Genomic DNA, 26,223 nt, shown 5'->3' on the forward strand with positions numbered 1-26,223 from the left:
AAAGCCACTTGTGAGGCTCTTGCGATGCACGAGATAGCAGTGGCTTAGGCCCGAGTGGTAAGGGTAGAGGTGGTGAGAAGTAGTTGGAATCTGGATCCGTTTTGAAGCCGTTGTTGACAGAATTTCCTGATGGATTGAATGTGTGGTTTGGGAGAAGAAGGGATGCCAGGGATCATTCTAGAATTATTAGCTTCAGCCATCGAGGGGAAAAAAAAAAAAAAAAGAAAGAAACAAAAGAAACTTTATTGTTAATTAAGAGGAAGAAAGTTTCAGAAGAAATAGATTTTGGCTAAGTTCCAAGTGCTTCCCGCCCCTCCCCCCTCTGTTTGTGGTAAAATATACATCAAATAAACTTATCATGTCAACCGACTTACGGTGTACAGTTCAGTGATATTAAGTCAGCTCATAACAGCATGTAACCAATCATCCATCTCCGTGATTTCTCATCTTATAAAACGGAACCTCTGTGCCTATTACATAATAGCTGCCCCTATTTTATTCCCTAAGTCTTGGCAGCCATCATCCTGCTTTATTTCTGATTTTGACAATTCCTAAGTATCTCATATAAGTGGAATCATACAGATTTTATCTTTTTTGACACTGGCTTATTTCCCAGAGGATTATGGTCTTAGGATTGATCCTGGTTACAATATACGCCAGAGCTTACTTTGTTTTTAAGACTAAATAGCATTCCGTTGTATACATATAGTGCAATTTGCTTCTCTTTTCAGCGTTTGGTGGGCAGGAGGGGTGCTTCCGTGTGTTAGCTGTTGTGGCCAATGTTGCTGTGCATGTGGGTGTGTAAATAGCTCTGCGACTTAGCTTTCATTTTACTTCTATACTCAGAAGTGATATTATTGGATTTACAGTAATTTAATTTTTAGTTTTAAAAAAATATTTTAGTTTTATTTATTTGAGACAGAGAGAGAGAATGAATGGCCATGCCAGGGCCTTCAGTTGCTACAAATGAACTCTAGACGCATGCACCACCTAGTACATCTGGCTTCATATAGGTACTGGGGAATCAAACCTGGGTCCTTAGGCTTTGTAGGTAAGCGCCTTAACCACAAAGCCAGCTCTCTGGCCTTCTTTATTTTATTTTATTTTTTTACAATTTTTTTTCAGTTTTCCAAGGTAGGGTTTCACTCTCGGCCAGGCTGACCTGGAATTCACTATGTAGTCTTAGGGAGCCCTCTAACTCTCGGCGATCCTCCTGCCTCTGCCTCCCAAGTGCCGGGATTAAAGGCGTGCGCCACCACGCCCGGCCCTCTTTCTTCTTGAAGCAAGGTGTCACTGTAGTGACAGTACCTTGAGCTTAAGGTGATTATTGTAAAGGCAGGCACCTTGATGCCCAGCTCCAATTGTGTTTATTAATTTCATTCATTAATGTAGTTTTTCTTTTTTTTTTTAATTTTGTATTTATTTATTTGAGAGCGACAGACACAGAGAGAAAGACAGATAGAGGGAGAGAGAGAGAATGGGCGCGCCAGGGCTTCCAGCCTCTGCAAACGAACTCCAGACGCGTGCGCCCCCTTGTGCATCTGGCTAACGTGGGACCTGGGGAACCGAGCCTCGAACCGGGGTCTTTAGGCTTCACAGGCAAGCGCTTAACCGCTAAGCCATCTCTCCAGCCCTAATGTAGTTTTTCTTATATGAGTCTTTTACTTCTTTACTTTAATAAACTGCCTAGTTTAACCTTTTGGGCTACGATACAACCCTGTTTCCATAGTGGCCTTTTTGTATTATTATCTCGGTACAGATGGCCAGCTGATTTTCATCTGATGACTTTGCATATTTAAAATGTCGGCAAAAATGATAACTTTCTTTCTTTTTCATTTGAATACCTTTGGTTTCTTTCTTCCCTTCCCTCCCTTTTTTCCCTCCCTCCCTCCCCAATTTCTTTGGATAGAATTTACAGTTATATGTTGAATAGAAGTGGTGAAGGCATATATGGCTTTTCTTTGTTTATCTTAAAAGTCTTCAGTCTTTTACCTGAGTATGATACGAAGTTTTTTTTTTTTAATGTGGCTTTTATTATATTGAGATTGTTTCCTTCTAAGTTTGTTGAGTAATTTTTTAAGTTATGAAATGTGATTTTGTCCTTTATTCTGTTACTATATAGTATATTGAATTTATACATCTTTTATTTTCCTTGCATTAAGTGTATAATCCCAGAGAGAGAGAGAGAAAGTGACTATATATATGTTATTCATTTTAGTCTGTTAATAAATTTCGGAGGGTTGTATTGGTGTTTACAAGTGATATTGTATTATATTGCATCATTTTCTTTTCTTGTGCTTTTGGTGTTATCAAATTTGGAATGTTCCTTTCTCTTCAGTTTCTTGGGAAAGTTTGACAAGGATTGATACTGAATATTTGGTAGATTTTCTGGTGATGCTGAATTTTTTTTTTTCCTGGAGGTTTCTTTTTATCTAACTGTAAACTATTCAGAGCCTCTTTTTAAAAATTTTATTTTATCTTATTTTTTTATCTTTTCACAACTTTTATTAACATTTTCCATGATTATAAAAAACATTCCATGGTAATACCCTCCCTCCTCTGCACTTTCCCCTTTGAAATTCCATTCTCCATCATATTACCTCCCCATCTCAATCACAGAGCCTCTTTCTTCATGAGTTCATCCTGGTTCTTTTATACTTTTACTAATTTGTTCATTTTGTCAAGATTGGAGCATAGTCATTAGTATTTCTCTAATTCACTTCACTTCTGTACAATCAGTATTAGGTCTTACTTTCATTTCTGATTTAGTAATTTTGCGTCCTCCCAATTTTGCTGATCCTTTCAAAGAGCCATTTGGCTTTCTTGATTTTTTTTTTCCCGTCTCCTGTTGTTTTCTGTCTGTTCTCTTTCTCTGCTCACTCTCTTCGCCGCCCTCATCTTCCTCTGTCTTTGTACAGAAGAGTAGTAGACAGCATTTTGGGAATTATTGGTGGTCAGGAGAAATGTAGTGCAGGACAGGGAAGGCCACTGACCGCCTGCGCTGCTTCCCTTGAGTAGATTTGAGGGAACAGAGGTGGCTGGAGAGATTGGTGTTTGAGCAGAGCAGGATGTTCTGCCCTTAGTGTTGGCTTACTGGGTCCTTAAGTGCAAAGAACTACAAAATCCAATGAATTAGTAACTAAATTTAGGGACAACCTAAGAGAGATGTCATGGATCCAATTTTCAGGGGCATACTAGGTCATAAGATTCTGGGGTAAATGGTACCTGCCACAAAACATATTTTTTTAAAAAACCGTCTATTTCTTTATTTGCAAGCAAAGAGAGAGAATGAGGTGGGTGTGCCAGGGCCTCTAGCCACTGCAAACGACTACCAGATGCATGTGCCACCCTGTGCATTTGGCTTTGCTGGGGACTGGGGAATTGAACCTAGATAAATAAAAAGGCATAAGAGATTTTTACACTTTTTGCTTTAATAATTGTGCAACACAACCCCAGGAAACTTGTGCAACTTGTGCTCTGTGTATACAAACTATTTCATGGCTTTGAGTTTGTGACTGTCATACTTGTACCTTAAACATTGACCTCCTTTTAGACCCTAGACTTAACTGTCACTCGATTTCATGTCTATAACTAACAACAGGTGTCCCAACCGTATCTTTAACCAAACCTAATTTCTTTCCCAGCCTACTTTGCATATATACATACATATATATATATATATATATATATATATATATATATATATATATATTTTTTTTTTTTTTGACAGAGAAAGAGGGAGGGAGAGAGAGAGAATGGTCATGTCAGGGTCTCCAGCCAGTGCAAAAGAACTCCAGATGTGTGCGCCCCCTTGTGCATCTGGCTAACGTGGGCCCTGGGGAATCGAACCTGGATCCTTTGGCTTTGCAAGCAAACACTTTAACCTCTAAGCCATCCCTCCAGTCCTTTTTATTTTATTTTTGTTAAGACCTCCAGGTAACACCCTTGATATTCTTCATTCCATTCCATTCCATTCCATTCCATTCCATTCCATTCCATTCCATTCCATTCCATTCCATTCCATTCCATTCACTAAGCAGGCTCGACCAGTTAGATTATGTCAGGAAATAGCCAGCGTGTTTAAATAAGTCATCTGAAGAGTTGTTAATTGATGGGACTACTGTTTTCCAAGGTGTGGACAGGATACCAGGAAATCCCCTTGTCTCCAAGGAACGCAGAAAGACAGCTGTTTTCGGACCTCCTTGTCAGCTAAGGAAGGGCTGGCATGGGAAGCCGTGTGGCTTGCTGTAGGGGTTCCCCCCCCCCACTTAGCGTGCAAGAAGGACACTGGAGGAGGAGCTTGGTTTCATTTTGTTCTTCTCTTTTGCTCTTGCCTCTCTTACTGAATCTTCCCAGAAGCCACGTGGCACAAGTGTCCAGGGTAGTCGGCAGAGGCTGGCCTCCCAGCACATAGTGTGACTGGAGAAGGGTCAAGACCACCTGGGGGGCCACGTGTATGTAGTTTCTACAACATGCCATAAATAGGGGCTTGTCTCCATACAGTTTGTCCATCTACACCTTCCTGCCCACCCTCCCTCCATTCCTCTCTCCCTCATCCTTTCCTTCCTCCCTTCCCTTTTGTTCCTTCCTTCCATTCTCCCCTCCCTCCCTTCTCCCTTCCTTTCTTTCCTACTGTTTCTAAGAAAGATTCTTTTTGAGCTCTATTTTTTAAGATTTATTTTTATTTATTTATTTATTAGAGACAGAGAGAGAGAGGGAAGGAAGGAGACAGTGAGAATGGGCACTTCAGGGCCTCTAGCCACTGCAGACTAACTCCAGATGCATGTGCCACCATGTGCATCTGAGTTACGTGGGACCTGGAGATTCGAACCTGGGTCCTTAGGCTTTGCAGGTAAGTGCCTTAACCGCTAAGCCACGTCACCATCCCTTGCACACTATTTTTTAATATTTTATTTATTTGCAAGGAGAGAAAAGCAGAGAGAGAATGAGAATGGGCCTGCCAGGACCTCTAGCCACTGTAAAACAAACTGCAGATACATGTGCCTTTTGGGGCATCTGGCTTTATGTGGGTGCTAGGGAATTGTTAGGTTCTGCATGCAAGTGCCTTAACCGCTGAGCCATCTCTCCAGCCCCTATTTTTTTTTTTTTTTTTTTTTTGGTTTTTCGGTTTTTCGAGGTAGGGTCTCACTCTAGTTCAGGCTGACCTGGAATTCACTCTGTAGTCTCAGGGTGGCCTCGAACTCATGGCGATCCTCCTACCTCTGCCTCCCGAGTGCTGGGATTAAAGGCGTGCGCCACCACGCCTGGCTCAGCCCCTATTTTTTAATGTTTTAAAATTTATTTTGGGGAGGGGGAGGTAGAGAGAGACTAGGCATGCCAGGGCCTCCAGCCACTGCAAATGAACTCCAGACACATGTGCCACCTTGTGCATCTGGCTTATGTGGGTCCTGGGAATTGAACCTGGGACCTTAGGCTTCACTGGCAAGCGCCTTAACTACTAAGCCATGTCTGCAGCCCAGCCCCTATTTTGAAGCTCCTAGTCACACATCGGGCTGCCTCTGTGTCGTGATGTACTGGCTGCTGGCTTAGGCAGTGCTCTGGAGCAGCCCTCATGCTTCTCCTGTCTCTGTTCCCCTGTAGGACTGGGTTTCCAGATGTTTGTGGCCATGTCCAGCTGTCTCTGGGTTCTGGGGCCTGAGGAAACCCTCCTGCTTGCACAGCAAGTACCCTGAACAGCAAAACCTTCTCTCCAGCCCAGTATCTTGTTTTATTTTTTAATTTTTTTATTTTTTCCCCCATACTCTTTCAGTGATGGGTATTTTGTCTTTGGCAAACATGTTCTCTAAATTTTTCCTGCAATAAACTTGTCGGGATCTTTTATCCAAACTTGTTTTAATTACAAAGTTGATATTACCCCTAAAGTCAGAGACTAAGTGTCTCTGTTGTCCCGTCTGAAGAGCGGTGTGCAGCCCCAGAGTCTGCTCAGGATCGGGTCATAGTCCCTTATGCACAAAGCCATAAATTGTCTTCAGAGACTCACCAAGCAGAGAGCACGTAGTATCTTTGGGGTATTTCTTTTTACAACATGCCTTTATCTAATAATTTTCCTCTTTTTACTCCTTCTCCCTTGCTGTTTTCTTTCTTTCTTTCTTTCTTTCTTTCTTTCTTTCTTTCTTTCTTTCTTTCTTTCTTTCTTTCTTTCCCTCCCTCCCTCCCTCCCTCCCTCCCTCCCTCCCTCCCTCCCTCCCTCCTTCTCTCCCTCCTTCCCTCCCTCCCTCCCTCCCTCCCTTCCTTCCTTCCTTTCTTTTTCATTTACCTGACAGTTTGCTGCAAGCCTTTGGATTTTATTCCTTCAGGAAAGCTGAACTTGTTAGCCAAGGCTCATATTTTATTTTTATCTTTATTCTAAATAACCGTAAATATGATTCGTCTGTTTTTTTTGTTGTTGTTGTTGTTGTTCATGCTCAAGATGAACAGTTTTCTTGTAACAGTTGCTTCGTGATTACGGTGTCGTTCGCAAGTGACAGGCGGGAAGCCTGAGGTAGTTATATACGAGGTGAACAGTGTTGTGGTCAACGGGGTGTGTTTTTTATCTTAAATCAACGGCTGCCCAGTCACGCACCTTTAAGGAGTTTAAACATATATATGTTTCTCGTGACACTGAAATGATCCAGAGTGGTTTTGCCTTTGTTTGTCACTTACAAAAGCCAGGTGCTGCACAGGCCTCAAATTATATCCCGTTCCCTGTTCCTCCCGCAATTGACAGAAAGCAGGGGTCCGCCACCGTGAACCCGAGAGCTGGCAAAGATTTGTCTCCTGCACAGCCGACGCAGCTTCTCACTTGCAGACAGCATGTCGGGAGAAGTGTTGTGCTGACCTTCGAACGTTGCTGTGACCAAACAGCTCCCTGGAGGCAGCTGATGCCAGGGGAGGGCTTAATTCAGTACACACTAAGGGGTGGGGTCATCGTGGGGAATGAATGAATGCATGGCCAACCAGGCAGCCGGCTCGCATCTTCGTAGTTCGGCATCTGGGAGGGGGCGGCAAGAGCGAGCTAGCTAGGGCTACCCTGATGGACCCCCCCCCATGGCCCACCACCTCCAGCAAGGCTCCACCGCCTGAGACTGATATATTCAAACTACCTCAAGACATATGCAAGCAAGAAGGGAATACACCCAGCGCATTGGGCCAGAGGACAAAATGTATAATAGGCATTGGTTTTTAGCTGCTCTGGACATAAATACTCTTGTTCAAATGGGGAAAATCCCATAATGACTTGGAGTCAGAGCTCTTTTTGCTTTTTAATTTTTTTCCTGTGGACTAGAATGGCTATTTTTTTCCCCCTCAACTCCTTTGCCTGACAGTGTGTGGTTGGAGCAGTCAGCATTCTCCTGTTGTAGCCTTGGTGGACTTGGGCACAGAGTAGCAGGCGGTCACCGTCTGTGGTGGCTCCTAAGTACAGAGTGGCCACTGAGGTCCTACACGGGAGACTTTTGTCCTTGTGGCTTGTCAGCCTCCTCGGTTCTGTGAATTAGCCGCCTCTCCGCAGCGCAGCCCTTTTCTGTCCTTCGCAGTCAGAGAAAAGCACTCGGGGTGTTTAGATCTCACATTTTCTTTTTGTAAAATATTTTATTATTAATTATTTGACAGAAAGAGAGAGAGAGAGAGGCAGAGAGAGTGGGTGCGCCAGGGCCTCCAGCCCCTGCAAACAGACTCCAGACGTGTGCGCCCCCTTGTGCATCTGGCTAACGTGGGCCCTGGGGAATCGAACCTGGGTCCTTTGGCTTTGCAGGCAAACGCCTTAACCGCTAAGCCATTTCTGCAGCCCAATTCATTATTTTCTGCAAACTCCTTTGATAGTGTTTGCTGAGAGAGAGAGAGAGAACATGGATGATGATGATGATGATGATGATGATGGTATTCATCTTCTATGTCATGTTAGGATAAATATGTCAGGCCCTGGGATCCCAATATCTAATGCCTTCATCAGTCTACTGTATGTTATTCGACCATCTACAAGGCATGTGTGCCTGTGAGTCTCAGGGGAAAGAAATAAGTACTACAAACATTTATCATATGAATTCGCACATGCTATTTGCAATCTCTTTTCTTTTTAGGTTTCTCGAGGTAGGGTCTCGCTCTAGCCCAGGCTGACCTGGAATTCACTGTGTAGTCAGTCTCAGGGTGGCTTCGAGCTTGCGGCCCTGCTCCTACCTCTGCCTCCTGAGTGCTGGGATCAAAGGCGCCACCACTCCTGGCTACTTGTCATCTTTTTGAGGAGCATGCTGCCGTTTTGTCATCTTTTTGAGGAGCATGCTGTTTTTGTTGCTACCTGACCTTTTGGTCGATGATTTGTGGCGCTGAAAGGAAGCAGTTGACATCGCATAGGTGATCTCAAGTCACTGTCTCAATGTGCACTCCGCCTCTGATCGTAATGTTTGATCATAGTGGGAATGGTGGAAAGTGCCTCTGTAATCAAACACACCTTTAAACGACTCCCTCAGATGAATCCCAGCCTGTACAGCGGGAAGATGGCTTGAACTGCCACTGTGCGCTGCCAGCTCAGCTGTGATGTGCGACGTCCAGCTGCGCCCTCTCTCCTCGCTCATCACCAGGAACAGACTTTGCAATCAGAATCCGTCTGGCACGTGCGCAGATGTGTGAGGCACGAGCGAGTCTCGCTCCCCGCGTGCAGTAAACGCTCGTCCTTGTCAGCAGTTGAAGGCGCATGCGGGTCCCGGACGCGCAGGGAGCGCACGCTTACCCCTCTGCTTTTGTCTGGGTCTGAATCGATTTAACAGTTAGGAGAAACCCTATGCTTAAAAATTGCTTATTTTCTCATCTCAGGAGACAAAAAAAATTACACACGCACACACAAAACCTTGATGGTCCCATGTTATGTTACAGAATGGCCTTTTCAATTGTTTTTATTATAGCAGACCAGAATGACTACCAATCCTACTGCTTGCCCCTGGCATTTAGTGTTATATCAGATCCTTGACCAAATAGGTGGTAAAGTCAACCCAAACCCTCATTACTTAATGTGAGATGGTTTTGGTGACCACCAAACCTCGTATTCTCTACGAAAACACTTCTTGGGCTGGAGAGATGGCTTAGCGGTTAAGGTGCTTGCCTGCAAAACCAAAGGACCTCAGTTCGATTCCCCAAGTCCCACGCAAGCCAGATGCATAAGGTGGCGCATGAGTCTGGAGTTCGTTTGCAGTGGCTGGAGGCCCTGGTGTCTCCCTCTCTCTCTTCCTCTCTCAAATAAATAAATAAATAATATAATATAATAAAACTAAGAGAAAACCTCTAGCCGGGCATGGTGGTTCATGCCTTTAATCCCAGCACTCGGGAGGCAGAGGTAGGAGGATTGCCATGAGTTCAAGGCCACCATGAGACTCCATAGTGAATTTCAGGTCAGTCTGGGCTAGAGAGAGACCCTACCTCGAAAAACAAACAAACAAATAAAAGAAAACTTCTTAGTGAAAAGTTTCTTAGTTAACAACCATGGTGATTATGCCTGTTGATTACCAAACATTTGTATGCCTCTCCTGGTGACCCTATGAGGTGGTTCCTAGATAGATTAGGGAAGGGCAGTGGGTGATGTCACTCGTCCTGACTCTGGGGAGGGGGTCCGTTCCGACCTTTTTGGACATGCCTTTCATCAAAATGGTGCGTTTCCTGGTGACCACATGGTGAACTGGATGTGGAGTCAAGACACCCAGTTGCAAAGTGGAATTTGAAGGACAAGGAGTGCCTGCGTTTGCTCCCTCCAAGTCCAGCCGGGGGGTGGGGGGGATCAGGTGGATGGCAGATGAACTTTACCCAACAGCATGAGGAGCGTCAGAAAGGTGCCAAGTAAGATGATAGGGAGAAGGTCATGTCACACCGAGGGTCCCAGAAGTCTTGGAAGGTGCCAGAGGAAGAGAGTGGGTACTGATGTGTGGGTTCCTTGATGACGTGGAGCAAGAAACGTAATGAACCAAGAATTACACAGAAGTCTGCTTGGCCCTGGGGTGGGGACCAGTATAGAGCGGGAAAATAACAATATGAAGAATTACTGTGGTCAGTTCTGCTCGTAAATCAAATCCTCTGTTAGATGCTTTACAGACATTTTATAACAACCGCGGGAGACCGGAAGTGACGGCTAAGGCTGAGTCATAAACAGCTTTGTCTTCTTGTGTGTTTCAACATTGTCCTGATGGGCTTTGGTGGCCCCAGGAAGATTTGTAAGCCATGGAAATGGCTTTATGTGTTTCAGAGTGTAGGTAAGATGAGCTAAGGACAGCAGACAGCAGAGTTTCCAGGCGGTGGTGATGTTCTGACCAAAAGCTTTAGAACTGGGCTGGAGAGATGGCTTAGCGGTTAAGGCACTTGCCTGTGAAGCCTAAGGACCCAGGTTCAATTCTCCAATACCCACGTAAGCCAGATGCAAAAGGTGGCGCGCACACTCACTCACTCTATCTGCCTCTCTCTCTCTCTCTCAAGAAAACCAATCAATAAATAAAAAGATTTTTTTTTTAAAGCATTAGAAGTGAGGAGGCATAGGGCGATGGCATTGGCAGAGGTGGGTGGCAGAGGAGAGGAGATGTATAGGTACTGGTCCCCAGTAGGGTATATAGGACTGGGCTTCCTCTCTATGGAACCAGAAACTGTTATATGAAAGAACAGAGTAGATTTCTCCTGTTAGGGACTATGCAAATAAAATCTTTTTAAAATATATTTATTTGTTTGAGAGAAGGAAAGTGGGAGAGAGAGAGAGAGAGAAGAGAGAGAGAGAAGAATGGGTGCACCAGGACCTCCAGCCACCGCACATGAACTCCAAATGCATGTGCCCCCCCCCCTTGTGCCTCTGGCTTACGTGGGTCCTGGGGAATTGAACCTGGGTCCCTTGGCTTTGTAGGCAAGCACCTAAACCGCTGTCACCTCTCCAGCCCTATTGGTTTTTCTTTTCCTTTCAACTAAGTTTGAATTTCTTTACTGTAGTTTGAAAAGAAAATTGTATGTTCTGAGGCTGACCCAGGTGAAGCCCTGATTTGGAGGTTTTTCATACAAAGCTTGAGTTCTGTTGTGGGCAAGCATAGCAAGGAGTTTTACTGCACTTGCATAATTCTGTTATTATAAAAGTGGATATATTTGAAACTTGATTTCCCATATAACCATCACAAAACAAGAATTACATCTTAAAAATATGAAAGAAAGACATTCATTTTCAGCTTAGCTGCCTTTTTAAATTTCTTATCTTTTTACACTCTTCCCCCCCCCCCCCCCCCCCCCCCCGGTCGCAGTATGAAAAGATCTGCAGTTCTGTTGAGTTAGGAATATATACATGAGAATCTTGAACTAGTTTCTTTAAATCTAACTTTTCAAATCCCACTTGTGGTTCATCTTGAAATACCCATGCCAGGCCCGGGCAAATGCCACCGATTGGGGATGACCGATGTGCCAACTGGGAGCCCCGCCGGCCCCGGGACTGGCTGAGCATGGCCGTTGGGCACTGTGTGCCATTCAGAGGCTTAGATGTCTGGCCCTCTGCAAAGCCGGGAGGGCGGCGTCTGTAGCCGCTGAGCACCACGTCCTCTGCTTCTGGCTCTTTCTTTTGTTGCCACAAGTTAATAGGGACAGAGACAGGAGACAGTCCAGAACAAAGCCAAAATAATGGAGTATTTCACCCCCCCAAAAAAGGAATGTGGGTTGAGAAATACAAAGGGTTAGTCAAAGGCAGACGCAGTGTCCCGAGGCAAGTGTCACGGACTGGCCAGAAACCTCTGCCCTGGGATGTCTGGGAGCCCCCTCCTCCAAGTCCACATGGTTGAAAGGTTTGATCCATCTTCTGCAAAAACAGGTTATTGTTTTTCTCACCAGGGTTTTAAAGGGCGGCAGGATTTTTCACCTCGAAAAGGGGATTGCTCTTACAGGTGGAAAGAGTCTTCCGGGCTGGCGGGCGGTCAGGGGAACGAGATGGAAATCCTCTGCCCTGTCGGTGCCCGCTGCTGATGGTGCCATTCTGAACCTTCTACTCTTCTCACTTGTTTGCAGTAACCGCTAGTTAGTCCATGAAGGGGGAGGCACGTTTGACATTCATTTTTCTCCTTAAATACAGCAAGACAGGGCTGGAGAGATGGCTTAGTGGTGAAAGCACTTGCCTGCAAAGCCAAAGGACCCAGGTTCAATTCCCCGGGACCCACGTAAACCAGATGCACAAGGTGGCGCACGTGTCTGGAGTTCATTTGCAGCAGCTGGAGGCCCTGGCGCACCCATTCTTTCTCTGTGTCTCGCTGTCTGCCTCTGTCTCTCTCTCTCTCAAATAAACAAATAAAAATATTTAAAGAAAAATAGATGGGCTGGAGAGGTGACTCAGCAGTTAAGGTCCTTGCCACCAAAGCCAAAGGACCAAGGTTCAATTCCCCAGTACCCATGTAAAGCTAGCCGCACAAGATAGCACATATGTCTGGAGTTCATTTGCAGTAGCTAGAGGCCCTGGTGTGCCCATTCTCTCTCAAATAAATAAATAAATAAATTGTTAAAAAAATAGACAGGATTAGCTAAGGGATTATATGTTCCCTATAATTCATTTTCTTAACGTGCATTTCCATAAAGCATGGTCTATTTATGTATTTTTTCCATACTCTTTCTCAGCAAGTTTTATTTTTTGGCTTATTTATTTACTTTCTGAAGTTAAATTTATATGTGCATATATTTTAAAGAGGAAAATTAGAGAGCTGCTACAACAGAGGATTTCTCCTTCCTATCCTATCCTATCCTATCCTATCCTATCCTATCCTATCCTATCCTATCCTATCCTATCCTATCCTATCCTATCCTAATCTGGCAGAGAAAGAAGGAAAGAGAGTAAAAAAATGGGCACGCCAGGGCCTTCAACCACTGCAAACGAACTCCAGATGTGTGCGCCCCCTTGTGCACCTGGCTAATGTGGGTCCTGGAAAATCGAACCTGGGTCCTTTTGGCTTTGCAGGCAAGCGCCTTAACTGCTAAGCCATTCCTCCAGCTGTTATTTTATTTTTATTTATCAGACAGGGAGAAAGTGAGAGAGAGACTGGCTTCACCAGCACCTCTAGCCACTGCAAACAAACTCCAGATATGCGTGCCACCTTGTGCATCTGGCTTGCGTGGGTCCTGGGGAATTGAACCTGGGTCCTTAGGCTTTGCAGGCAAGTGCCCTAACCAATAAGCCATCCCTCTCCAAACCGATTCCTCCTCTTTGATTGGGGTGTGCATTCACACATCACCATCGCAAGCACGGCCTTGGGCATTGTCCTTTCCAAGGAGTAAAGGGTTAAACGAAGAATTAAAACACTGGGAAGGAGAAACCTGCAGCCCCTCCGAGCCTCTTGTTTTCTGTCCTGGCCAATGTCCTCTCATCTTTCCTGGATCCCTCACTGGGTGACTTGTCGGGAGGGAGTGGAGGTGGGGGCGAGGGTGCTGGGTATCGCAGGCCTGCTGCCTAGAATGAAAGGCGCATTGGCGGTAAAAGCGACAGCACAGGAAAACAAGGAACACCAAGACTTGCTCTGCTCCCCTGGGTGTCTTTCCCTCGCGCTTTAGAACTCCTTCACACCACAGGAAGTCGGAAACACCCCAGTCCGGATGCTCCTGTCCCCGAAGGTAGATCCAGAGCCACAAGGGCCTGAGCCAGCACTCTGGAGCTGAATGGGCCTGAACCGAACACCCAGCTCTCCCAGCCAGTAGCACCATGTGAGGGCCGGGCAGAGGGATCAGCTGTTTAAAGGCTCTGGCTTGCAAAGCCTGACGGCCGGGGCTTGGCTCCCCAGCGCCCACATAAAGAGCGATGCACAAAGTGGTGCGTGCATCTTGAGTTCGTCTGCAATGGCCGGAGGCCCTGGCATACCCTCCTTCTCTCACAAAGAAATAAAACTAGCACCGTGTGGTGCAGCTTCTTATCTGTTTAGTTCTTTCTTTCTTTCTTTCTTTCTTTCTTTCTTTCTTTCTTTCTTTCTTTCTTTCTTTCTTTCCCTCCCTCCCTCCCTCCCTCCCTCCCTCCCTCCCTCCCTCCCTCCCTCCCTCCCTTCCTTCCTTCCTTTGTTTCTTCCCTTCTTGACTATTTTCAAGGTAGGTTCTCGCTTTAGCCTGGGCTGACCTGGAATTCACTATGTAGTCTCAGGTTGGCCTCGAACTCACGGAGATCCTCCTACCTCTGCCACCCGAGTGCAGTGATTAAAGGCGTGCGCCACCACGTCCGACCATGTTCTGATCTGTAAGGCCCCTCACAAAGACTGGCACACACCCTCAGGTGTTCGAACCCTATCATGCCAATGGCTCTGCAAAAAGCTTCGGAGCCATATTGGGGGGCGGGGGGAGGTTGAGGGTTGAATCCTTTAAGCCACTTAACTTCTTTGAGCCTCAAATTTCCTGTCTTACAACAAGAATCATAATTTTCTTTCTGGGTTAGTTTAAGGAAGAAATAAAAACCTAGAAGCTTCAGTTTAGTTAGTTTGTTTGTTTTGAGTCCTGGACACCCACCCGTCATTACGTCTCTCCCACAGACCTCAAGCAGCTCCGACCCATCATGTAACACTTTTGACCATTGTATTATGTCTTCAAAAGGCAGACCTATATTTGATTATGCCTAATATTTGAGAAGCTCTGGACTCTATCCCCAGCACTGCCAAACAAAATTAAGTAATACCAACAAAGAAAACATGTCTATAAATTAATTTTCTTTTAAAAACTTAAAGATATATATACAGTTGTTTCTTTCTGATTTTTTTTTTAAAGCCAAACTCCATGAGGGCTTTATCTGATTAAAGCAATGGCTGAGTTTTCTTGCCTTTAGGTACCAACATAGATGCTTTGTTCTATTAATGTAACAAGCAGTTACTGAGTGCTGTGTTAAGCACCACCCTTGTCTAGGGACCGACGTGGCTATCTGTCATAGGAGCCTTTGGGTTTTTGTCTGGTGAGACTCATATTTAAATAAAGAGGAAACAGTGTGGGGCTTGGGGCAGTGTCTGTGTGGCTGTGGGAAGTCCTCAAGCTGACTGGAGAAGAATTTCCAGCAACTCGACGGAGGTGCATTCAAATTGAAATCATATCCCGAGTAAAATCTCATATTCATAATGGCCAGCACCAACTAAAACAGATGCTACATCCCGCAAGGCTGGGAATTTCAGGACACAGAATGGTTAGGATTTCCCGGCGGTCCGACCCGAGTGGAAGATTTTGGAGCAATTCTCTCATCCAGAAGTATGTGGTGTCGGGACAACTCCGTTGCACCCTTTTGATGCCTGGCCACCCTCACAAGCTGTCAAATTTTACCTTGTTGAACCAGCAATGGAACCCAAGGTGGACATGTCCTTGGGTTTGTATATTTTAAGTTTGGAGAGAAAGACAGAGAGAAAGGATGGGGGGAGAAAGAGAGAGAAAGAATGGGCACAGCTTTCAGCCGCTGTGAACAAACTTCAGACGTGTGCATCCTTTTGTGTGCATGTGCAACATTGCATCCTTGGAGTCACTGTGTGTCTCGCTACATGGGACCTGGGGATTTGAATATGCTTTCATAGGCTTTGCAGGCAAGCACCTTAACCGCTAAGCCATCTCTCCAGCCCACATATTTCTTTTTTTAAAATATTTTATTTATCTATTTATTTATGAGAGAGAGAGAGAGAGAGAAAGAAAATGGGGATGTCAGGGCCTCTAGCCTCTGCAAACAAACTCCAGACACATGCGTCACCTTCTGCATCTGGACTTATGTGGGTCCTGGGGAATTGAACCTGGGTCCTTGGGCTCTGCAGGCAAGTGCCTTCACCATTGAGCCATCTCCCCAGCCAGCTTCTAAATCTGATAGGGGAAAAGAAAGCATGACCTGTGACAAGGTTTTGCCTTCAGCGCAGGAAGTGGGTGCGTAGGACTAAGGAGTGGAAGGCAGGATCTGTTCTCTCAGAGGACTGAGGAAGGCTTCCTTGAAGAGGTGCCACCAGAACAGAGCTGGGTGTTTTTTTTTTTTAATTTTTATTAACATTTTCCATGATTATAAAATATATCCCATGGTAATTCCCTCCCTCCCCACCCCCACACTTTCCCATTTGAAATTCCATTCTCCATCATATTACCTCCCCATCACAATCATTGTACTTACATATATACAATATCAACCTATTAAGTACCCTCCTCCCTTCCTTTCTCCACCCTTTATGTCTCCTTTTTAACTTACTGGCCTCTGCTACTAAGTATTTTCCTTCTCACGCAGAAGCCCAATCATCTGCAGCTAGGATCCACATATGAGAGAGAACATGTGGCGCTTGGCTTTCTGGGCCTGGGCTACCTCACTTAGTACAATACTTTCCAGATCCATCCATTTTTCTGCAAATTTCATAACTTCATTTTTCTTTACCACTGAGTAGAACTCCATAGTATAAATGTGCCATATCTTCATTATCCACTCATCTGTTGAGGGACATCTAGGCTGGTTCCATTTCCCAGCTATTATAAATTGAGCAGCAATAAACATGGTTGAGCACGTACTTCTAAGGAAATGAGATGAGTCCTTTGGATATATGCCTAGGAGTGCTATAGCTGGGTCATATGGTAGATCAATCTTTAGCTGTTTTAGGAACCTCCACACTGTTTTCCACAATGGCTGGACCAGATTGCATTCCCACCAGCAGTGTAGAAGGGTTCCTTTTTTTCCACATCCCCGCCAACATTTATGATCACTTGTTTTTTTAAAAATTATTATTTATTTATTTATTATTTGAGAGAGAAAGGCAGATAGAAAGAATGGTCATGCCCGGGCCTCCAGCTGCTGCAAACGAACTCCAGATGCCTGTGCCACCTTGTGCATCTGGCCTATGTAGATCCTGAGGAATTGAACCTGGGTCCTTTGGCTTTGCAGGCAATCCCTTTAACCACTAAGCCATCCTTCCAGCCCCAGAACAGAGCTTTGAATAGAGAGGCTCGCCAAGTAGAGGAGGGAGGGAGGGATTTTTGTTCTGGTGCAATGGATCATGGTGTTAAGAAGGAAGGACGGAGAGACTTGCTGGGTAGCTGGTCTTCAAGGTGGTGATGAGCTACAACTAAACTCTTACTGCATGCTTTACAGAGTTGGCTTGTTGAACAGATATATACTGAGCACCTACTATGTTCATTGCTCTTGTCATGCCTGTTTAACCGACTTGAGAGCATTTTAAGACGATCTTGGGTTGGAGAAATGGCTCTGTGGTAAAGATGCTTGCCTGTAAAGCGTAACCATCCAGGTTTGATTCCCCAGTACGTCAGGCCAGATATACATGGTGGTGGATGCCTCTGGAGTTCGTTTGCAGTGGCTAGAGGCCTGGGCATGCCCATTCTCTCTCTGTCTCTTTATCTCTTTTCTTGCAAATAAATAAATAAACATCTTTTTTAAAAAAAGATTTATTTTATTAATTTATTAGAGACAGTGAGAAGGAGAGAGAGAGAGAGAGAGAGAGAGAGAGAGAGAGAGGGAGAGGAAGAGAATAGGCATGCTGGAGCCTCTAGCCACTGCAAACAAACTCCAGACGCAGGCGCCACCATGTGCATCTGCCTTACGTGGGACCTGGAGAATCGAAACTGGGTCCTTAGACTTTGCAAGCAAGTATCTTAACCACTAAGCCATCTCTCCAGCCCTAAATAAACATCTTAAAAAAAAAAAAAAAAAGGATCCGGGCGTGGTGGTGCACTCCTTTAATCCCAGCACTCGGGAGGCAAAGGTAGGAGGATCTCTGTGAGTTCGAGGCCACCCTGAGACTACAGAGTGAATTCCAGGTCAGCCTGAGCTAGAAGGAGACCCTACCTCAAAAAACAAAAACAAAAACAACAAAAAAAAGATGATCTTGCTGTCTTGGTGCAGAGCCACCACACTAAAAGGCGAGTCCTCATTTTACCTTTGCAATTTTACCTTTTGCTGTTTTTCTTATTATTACTATTCCTCATACATGTGGTCGCCTTCCCGCCTCAAGCAAATGCGCCACATACGTATGCATCTGCCTCTTAGCCACTGCACTTTCCAGCCAGAGGTCACATGATTTTATGACCCGTCCGAGTTTATGACAGTGTCACGCTGATGATGCAGACATCTGTCCTTTCTTAAGATCTTGCCACACTGGCCCTTTTCCTATGGTGTCGGTAGACGTGAATGCATGCATGCCAGTGGGAAAAGTCCCACGTCATGTCGTGACCATACAGTGCTCTGGGCTCCCGCAGAACAGGAGCGAGTCGTAGCCTGACACTGTGGGAAAGGCTTGGGGACAGAACCAGGCAAGGGAGAGAGAGTGGCGATGGCTGTGGATCCCCCCCCATCCCCCCCCCCCCCCCCCCCCCCGCCTCCAGCCAGAGTGTTATTACCATTCAGATGGAGTGTGTTCTTTGTTCCTTGGCACATCCAGGGACACGAGATGTGCGTGCAACACGCTGGGCTGCACCCGGGTGGGGTGGAAGCTCTGGGGGCTGGTGGGTGAGGAAGGGGCAGCACCCCGCGGCTGGGCCGTGTGTCTGGCTGCCAGACCCTCGCCCACGGAAACTAACCAGCAGCCAGGATACCTAAGGATGAGGGGGCATGGTGGCGCACGGTCCTTCGCCTGTCTGGGGCCTTTGCTGGGCGTCTGATGCATTGAATCCCATCGCAACCAACATCGTCCTGAGTTAAGGAGTGGCCGATAGCGTGCGGGTGTCGCTGGTTAATCACGGGCAAGCCGAGGCCTGGGCGGGTTTATGGGGCTGGGGCGCAGTCACACAATGCCTCACTGTCTGGCCTGGGAATGCAGCCCGGGTCGGCCGCGCGCCGTCAGGAGCGCCGACGGCATTGTGTCTCGCATTGTGCAGCCGTGAAAAGGGCTTCCCCCGGACAATGGGACCGCGGCTGTAGCAGACACACACAATGAACTTTGGTACAGTATAGTCTAGAGGCCAAAGTGAGTCATTTTAAGTAAATTGACTATAAGATCCAAAGCCTTCATTAGTGTGTTTTTTTTTTTTTTTAAACACAAATGAAAACTGCGGACAGTTTGGAGGACTTCAAAAAAAAAAAAAAAAAACACGAACGTCCCTCCTCCCTTTGAAATGGCACGTTGAAAAGTTCTGCTTTGCTGGCTCACAAACCGAACCTTTCTCCCTTAAGCGTGGAAAGGATCTATTTTCAAATACAAATTTCTTTCTGAAATTGCATTTTCTTTTTTAAGGATTCTGCCTTGTAATGAGCGTCAGCTAGCATTTATTTTCTAAGATGCTTTGTTGCCCTTGCTTGAGCATTGGCGTGGTGGTGGGGGGTGACTTTCCCCTTATTCGGACTTAGTTTGGGTTCTTTTGGAAGAGCAGGGGCTGCCGGGCTGGGAACGCCGTAAGGACATGTGCTGGGAGTTGTTCTGTTGGGTGGCATCCTGTCCGGCTGATTGGAACCACGGGGGTGGAGATGACATCACTTGTTCTTCGAACGGAGAGTGGAGAATCTCGCTGCTCACTTGTCTTTTTATGTCAAAAGCGTCTTAGGAGTCCCAGAGTAAATCAACAGGTGATGGAAATATTGATGGGTTTGGTATATTAAAGTTTCTGTGTTCTGGATTTTAAAGAGAGCTTGAAGAGGAAATTGTGTAGCTTTGGACCAAAATATGTTTAGCGATATTGGCTTCTGAATAATTTAAATGAGATGGTATGACACCCTCTCACATATTTCACTTCATATTTGAGACTTATGGTAGTTTGGGCCAGAACAGGGGCTGAGCGAGATCAGGGTTTCTACGGCAGAAATGGGGTCTCTCTCCACTTCCCCCCACAAAGGCCAAAGCAGGAGGCTGCATTGGACAGTGTTGCCTGTCAGAGGTGAGCGTGGGAGATCTCTCTTGGGTGTGAACACCTGCTAACCAGTGGCCATCTTCAAGGGAATATATATACATATATATGCACACACATCTGCCTTCAGGAAAAATTCCTAAGTCTGAGAGACTAGTTGCTTCATGGATGAGAGAAAAAATTTGCAGAACCGCAGGAGGTGATGCATTGGCATGTAGAAGGCTGTTCATAGCTGTGGTCATTAATCTTATAGGAAAAGGCATGAGGGAACTAAAGTAAGGCAAAAACCAGTGACAGGCGTGGTGGCACACTCCTTTAATCCCAGCACTCGGGAGGCAGAGGTAGGAGGATCTCCGTGAGTTCGAGGCCACCCTGAGACAACATAGTGAGTTCCAGGTCAGCTTGGGCTAGAGTGAGACCCTACCTCAATAAAACAAAACAAAACAAAACAAACAACAACAAAAGCAAGTGAATAACATGAAGTGGTAGGAGGAGTGACCATAGGAAGGCAGACTGGAATAATTAGAACTCCTCAGGCTTAAAACGATGGAGAGGAAGAGTTTAATAAATCTGGGTAGAATATGAAAATTGCTTATCAGGAGTCAGCAGAGCCTCTTAAAAACTGGGTGGGTGAAAATGAATTTGGGGCAAAAGGAAGCTCTAATATTCCAAGAAAGTAGATGTTGAACATCAAAATCAGTCTTTTTGGGAACTTGGCTAACTTCTGGCATCAAAGAATATGGGAGAGCAAGGGTTTTTTTTCTTATTTTGAATATATATATATATATGTTTATTTTTATCTATTTATTTGAGAGTGACAGAGAAGGAGGCAGAAAGAGAGAGAGAGAGAGAATGGGCACACCAGGGCCTCCAGCCACTGCAAACCAACTCCAGACTCTTGCACCCCTTTGTGCATCTGGCTAAAGTGGGTCCTGGGGAACGGAGCTTCGAACCAGGGCCCTTAGGCTTCACAGGCAAGCGCTGAACCGCTAAGCCATCTCTCCAGCCCAACACTATTTTTTTTTGAAACATGGCAAGCCACAGCACATAGATGAAATGTCCTATGAGCTGTGTTTTCCTTTTTCTCTTTTTGATGAAACTTAAGTGTCATTCGTTCTCCGTCCAGCAGAGATATACTGAGGGTGGATCTGGGGTCCACTGGGGTGCTGAGCTTGAGCTGGGCACACCTGGCTCCCACATCTGGGGAGACAAGTCTGGGTACACTGCTGAGAGCTGGACGCCAGTTTATGTGCAGTCCCAGATCGTGGCCCTCTGGGTCTGCCCCGAGGAAGGAGAGCTTAAACTGAAACCTGAAGCCGACAGACAGGAGGTGGGCTAAGCCATGGGCTTGGAAGAGGGAGTTGGGAGGTGCCTGGAGCAAGCAGAGGGGCTCAGTGTTGCCTGGGGAGGGGTGGGGGCCAGAGGCCGGTGGCATTAGACATGCCCCAAATAGACCATGGTGAGGGTTTGGGCAAGGGCAGGGGGCGGTCACCAAAGCCGATTAAGGAGATGAAAATCAGATTTGTTTTTAATTTTATTTTTGTCAGCAGCCGTGTGGAGGGAACACAGCCCATGGCTGAATAGCATCAGAACCAGTAGGAGACTGTCCCATGTCTGCCTGCCCATCAGCCCAGGGAAGAGAGAAGCAATTAGACCCTGGAGCTATTTCAGAGGTCGTATGGACCAGACTTGTTGATCTGATGTGAGAAATGAGGGAGAGAGACTGGTTGATGCAAGTGAGATAGCCAGACAGGACTCGGATTTTATCTGGGTTAGAAGGCTCTATGTGAGCTTTTTATAGGATTTTTTTTTTCTCCCATATGATATTCAGATGACTCGGAAGTGAAGAGCCTGGCCCCCCTCATCTCCTCTGCGGGCTGTTTTGTTTTGGTTGTTGCCTGTGTGTGTGCATGTGTGTGACTGTTCTCTGAGTGTGCTTACATGTGCATGTGGAGGCCAGAGGACAGCCTCAGGTGTTAGGCTGAGTGTCTCCATGTGCCTCCTTTGGCGCGGGGGCCTTTGGCACGGAGCGCGCTAGGCATGAACCACCCCCCTCGCTCCCTGGCATTGACGTCAGTACTGGGGGTTGAACTCGGCCCTCCAGCAGGCAAGACTGACGCTTTGCTGACCGAACCATCCATCTCCCTCGGCCTTTTCCAGATCTCCTTGCCTAGCTAGAGCCAGTGGGCTTCTGTTGTTCACAGACTCCCCCACAGCTCCTGTTGCCCCGAGGTTAGGACTTGGCACAGGCTTGGGAAACAAGAAATGTCACATGGATTCTCTAATAATTCGAAATTTGTCCTTTGAATCGATGCCGACAAGTTACAAGGCTGAGGGCTACGGATAGAGTTGAACGATAGATACGTCGCTCTGCCTTCAGTCCCTAGCATCAAACAACCGGAAAGTTGTAGGAATGCGCAGAGAATCTTCCTAAGAGCTTGTCACTAAGCTCTGCCAGTTATTAGCATCTCTCCACATTTCTGTTATCACATTCCTTACAGGTGGATGTGGAGATGGGAGACTTGGAATTCTTTTTTTTTTGGAGCCCGTTAATTGCACAGATATCTATCAGGACCCTTTACTTCTAAGTGCCTCTCTCTCTCTCTCTCTCTCTCTCTCTCTCTCTCTCTGTGTGTGTGTGTGTGTGTGTGTGTGTGTGTGTGTGTATTCTCAGAACAATGGCTTTTTCTTACATAACCACAGTACTGTTCTTTTATTCAGGAAATTTAACCTTATGCAACACTGTTATCTAATATGCAGTCTATATTCGGTCCTTACTGTTGTCCCAATAATGTCATGAATGGCACTTTTTTTCCTCCCCCTCCTGATTTAGGATCTAATCTAAGACATATTATAGTTCATGTTATGTCTTCTTCATATTTTTTTTTTCATCAGGACTCATTGTCTAGCCTTTGACTTTGAAGACACTGATATGTTAAGAAAATAGGCCAGATGTCACACAGGATGCCCCCAAGATCGCCTCGTGCTGGTACACGTGGCGTGCGTTACTGGGAATGCTGTGTGCCACCTCCGTGCCCAGTGCGGTGCTCTTGCCAGATCCCGAGGAGGGGGCACGGAGGACAGTACGTAGACACACCTCCTGTCGGGGGGTACCATCGGTCACTTAGCCACAGTGGCGTGGTCCAGGTGTTTTCCACCTTCAAGTTACCATTTTCCCCCTTAAAACTTTCAGGATACGCAATGACTTCTGACATTTGCGTGGTCCTTTGGAACGCAGCTAAGGTGTGTTTCTGCTCTCCCTTCTCTCCCCAGTGTTTCCGAGCCCTTTGCTGCAAGGGACCCCCACCTGCGCGGCCAGAGTACGACTTGGTTTGCATAGGCCTCTCGGGCTCGGGCAAGACCAGTCTGCTGTTGAGGCTCTGCAGCGAGAGTCCGGAGAATGTCGTGTCAACCACAGGTGGGTGCTGTGCCAATGCCGCCTCCCCTTCCTCCTCCTCTCAGCTTTGCAAGTGTCCTGTGCTGTTGAGACGCCACCCGCCCCTTGCTTTCTAACTTAATTTTTCAGTGAGCATATTATTTCAATTTCAAATACTTTGTCTCTTTTGCGTTTTTATAAGATATTTTATTTTTATTTATTTACTTGACAGAGAGAGAGAGAGAGAGAATGGGCGCGCCAGGGCCTCCAGCCACTGCAAACGAACTCCAGACACATGTGCCACCTTGTGCATCTGGCTTACGTGGGTCCTGGGGAAATCGAACCTGGATCCTTTGACTTTGCAGGCAAATGCCTTAAATGCTAAGCCATCCCTCCAGCCCTGTTTCAAATACTTTGTCTCTTATTCAAGCAAACAAAAAAAAAAAAATGGATTTGAGGAAATGACGATAGTGTTAAATTGCTACATCCTGTATCATCTGCCTGGTCATTTTGGGCTCTGGAAACTACATATGCAAACCGATCCTGAAGTCTGGATCTCTGCCCTTGTGACACACAGTGGGTTTCCCCGAGTCCCACTCCGTGTGCCAGCCTGCTCCCGGATGTAGTGAGAACTCCCGCCCCCAGCATGCTTCCAGCCACCCTGGAGGCTGGGGCACGGGCCAGGGGACCGTGGATCTCCTTTACCATATCGTTTTCTGACTTTTAAAGAAAAGCCATTGTAGAATAGCATTTTTCTTTTTTTTTAAAAAAAAAATTATTTTTATTTATTTATTTATTCGACAGAGAAAGAGGGAGGGAGAGAGAGAGAAAGAGAGAGAATGGGCGCGCCAGGGCCTCCGGCTACTGCAGATGAAGTCCAGATGCACGCACCCCCTTGTGCATCTGGCTAACATGTGTCCTAGGGAATCGAACCAGGATCCTTTGGCTTTGCAGGCAAATACCTTAACCAAAAGCCATCTCTCCAACCCTAGAATAGTGTTTTTCTTTTTTTTTTTTTAAAAAAAATCTTATTTTATTTTTTCTCAATTTTTTAAAACATTTTCCATGGTTATAATAAATATCCCATGGTAATACACTCCCTCCCCCCTTTTCCCATTTGAAATTCCATTCTCTATCATATCCCCTCCCCATCTCAATAAGTCTGTCTTTTATTTTGATGTCGTGACCTTTCCCTCCTCTTTTTTTCCTTTTTGTTTGTTTATTTTTATTATTTGAAAGTGACAGACAGAGAGAGGAAGAGGCAGATAGAGAGAGAGAGAGAATGGGCATGCTAGAGCTTCCAGATACTGCAAACGAACTCCAGATCCATGCGCCCCCTTGTGCATCTGGCTAACGTGGTTCCTGGGGAATCGAGCCTCGAACCAGGGTCCTTAGGCTTCACAGGCAAGCGCTTAACCAGTAAGCCATCTCTCCAGCCCATTTCCCTCCTCTTATGATGGTCTTGTGTAGGTAGTGTCAGGCACTATGAGGTCGTGGATATTGAGGTCATTTTATGTCTGGAGGGAGCACGTTGTAAGGAGTCCTACCCTTCCTTTGGCTCTTACATAGAATAGTGTTTTTCAGTCACCAGGCATTTTAAGAATGAGGGGCCGTTTTGCAGTGCCTGGACGCACGTAGGCTGTCACGGCAGGGAGAGAATGGGTCCTCTGTGCTCTAGCATGTAGAAGGTCGTGATGCTGCACAGCCTCCTGTGGCACCCAGCCCAGGGTGCTGTCAGTGACGGCGGAGAAGCCTTTCACTGTTTGCATCTCTCCCTTCTTTTTTTTTAATTTTAGAGAAAGTGAGAGGGGGTGAGGAGAGAGGGAGAGAGAATTGGTGCACCAGGGTCTCAGCCACTGCAACCGAACGCCAGACACTTGCGCCACCTAGTGGGCATGTGCGACCTTGCGCTTGCCTCACCTTTGTGCATCTGGGTTATATAGGATCTGGAGAGTCGAACATGGGTCCTTAGGCTTCATGGGCAAGTGCCTTAAGCACTAAACCATCTTTCCAGCCCTTTCTCTTTTTGGCTTTTCGAGGTTGGGTCTCACTGTAGCTCAGATTGGCCTGGAATTTACTATGTAGTCTCAGGGTGACCTTGATCTTCCTACCTCTGCCTCCTGAGTGCTGGGATTAAAGGCATGTGCCACCACATCTGGCTTTCTCTCCCTCCCTCTCTTTCTTTCTGTTTGGTTTTTTTGAGGTAATGTCTCACCTTAGCCCAGGCTGACCTGGAATTCACTATGTAGTCTCAGGGTGGCCTCAAACTCACAGCGATCCACCTACCTCTGCCTCCTGAGTGCTGAGATTAAAGGCATGTGCCTCCAAGCCTGGCTCTCTCTCTCTCTTCTTCTTCTTCTTCTTCTTTTTTTTTTAAAGCATTTTATTTATTCATTAGAGAGAAAATGGGTGCACCAAGGCCTTTGGCCACTGCAGATAAACTCCAGATGCACGCGCCACCTTGTGCGTGTGGCTTTATGTGGGTCCTGGAGAATTGAACCTGGGTCCTTTGGCTTTGCAGGCTAGCACTTTAATCGCTAAGCCATCTCTCCAGCCCCCGTTTCTCCCTTTGGGCTTTCTCTTCATCTTCTGGCAGTGAGGAAGGAAGGGAGAGTGAGTGTACACCGGCTCCAGTGATGGGAAGAATAGTTACCGAAGAGCAGAGCGGCTGCGCAGGATTGCTGACAAGGGGGAGGTAGGGGGAGGTGCTAGGTCCAGAGGGAGACCCTGGGGTCGTAATGGTCCCCACACTGCAGGACACTCGGTCTCCTGGCCGTGGGACACCGAGGTCACCTCCAGAACTAGGTGAAGCTGATCAGCAGGCTAGGTTGGAAAGCGGGGCTGAGACATTGGCGTGGCAGAAGGAAGAATTTCAGGGCGGAGGGGAGCATGCTCAGGAGAAGGCCAAGGGGTGTGCGTCCGAGTGGGGCCTCCTGGGAAGCGCACCTCTGCGTGGTGGGGTGCCAGGGGAGGTCTTCAGGTTCAGTGGTGGCTGAGGCTTAGTGTCCCTCCCTCCCTCCCTCCCTCCCTCCCTCCCTTCCCTCCCCTCCTTCCGTCCTTCCCTCCCTCCCTCCCTTCCCTCCCCTCCTTCCTTCCTTCCC

General features: G+C 46.5%; 1 protein-coding gene across 2 annotated transcripts in view; it reads left to right on the forward strand.

Annotated features, from left to right (window-relative positions):
• Arl15 (ADP ribosylation factor like GTPase 15) overlaps positions 1-26,223 on the forward strand; it is a 446,458-nt gene that overhangs the window by 126,522 nt on the left and 293,713 nt on the right. For both annotated transcript variants that reach the window (XM_004664945.2, XM_045139041.1), the window contains exon 2: positions 23,020-23,164. In XM_004664945.2, the coding sequence (XP_004665002.1) occupies positions 23,020-23,164 (145 nt within the window). The remainder of the gene's footprint in view (positions 1-23,019; positions 23,165-26,223) is intronic.

Source organism: Jaculus jaculus, chromosome 20, assembly GCF_020740685.1.
Source record: "Jaculus jaculus isolate mJacJac1 chromosome 20, mJacJac1.mat.Y.cur, whole genome shotgun sequence".
NCBI classification, from domain to species: domain Eukaryota; kingdom Metazoa; phylum Chordata; class Mammalia; order Rodentia; family Dipodidae; genus Jaculus; species Jaculus jaculus.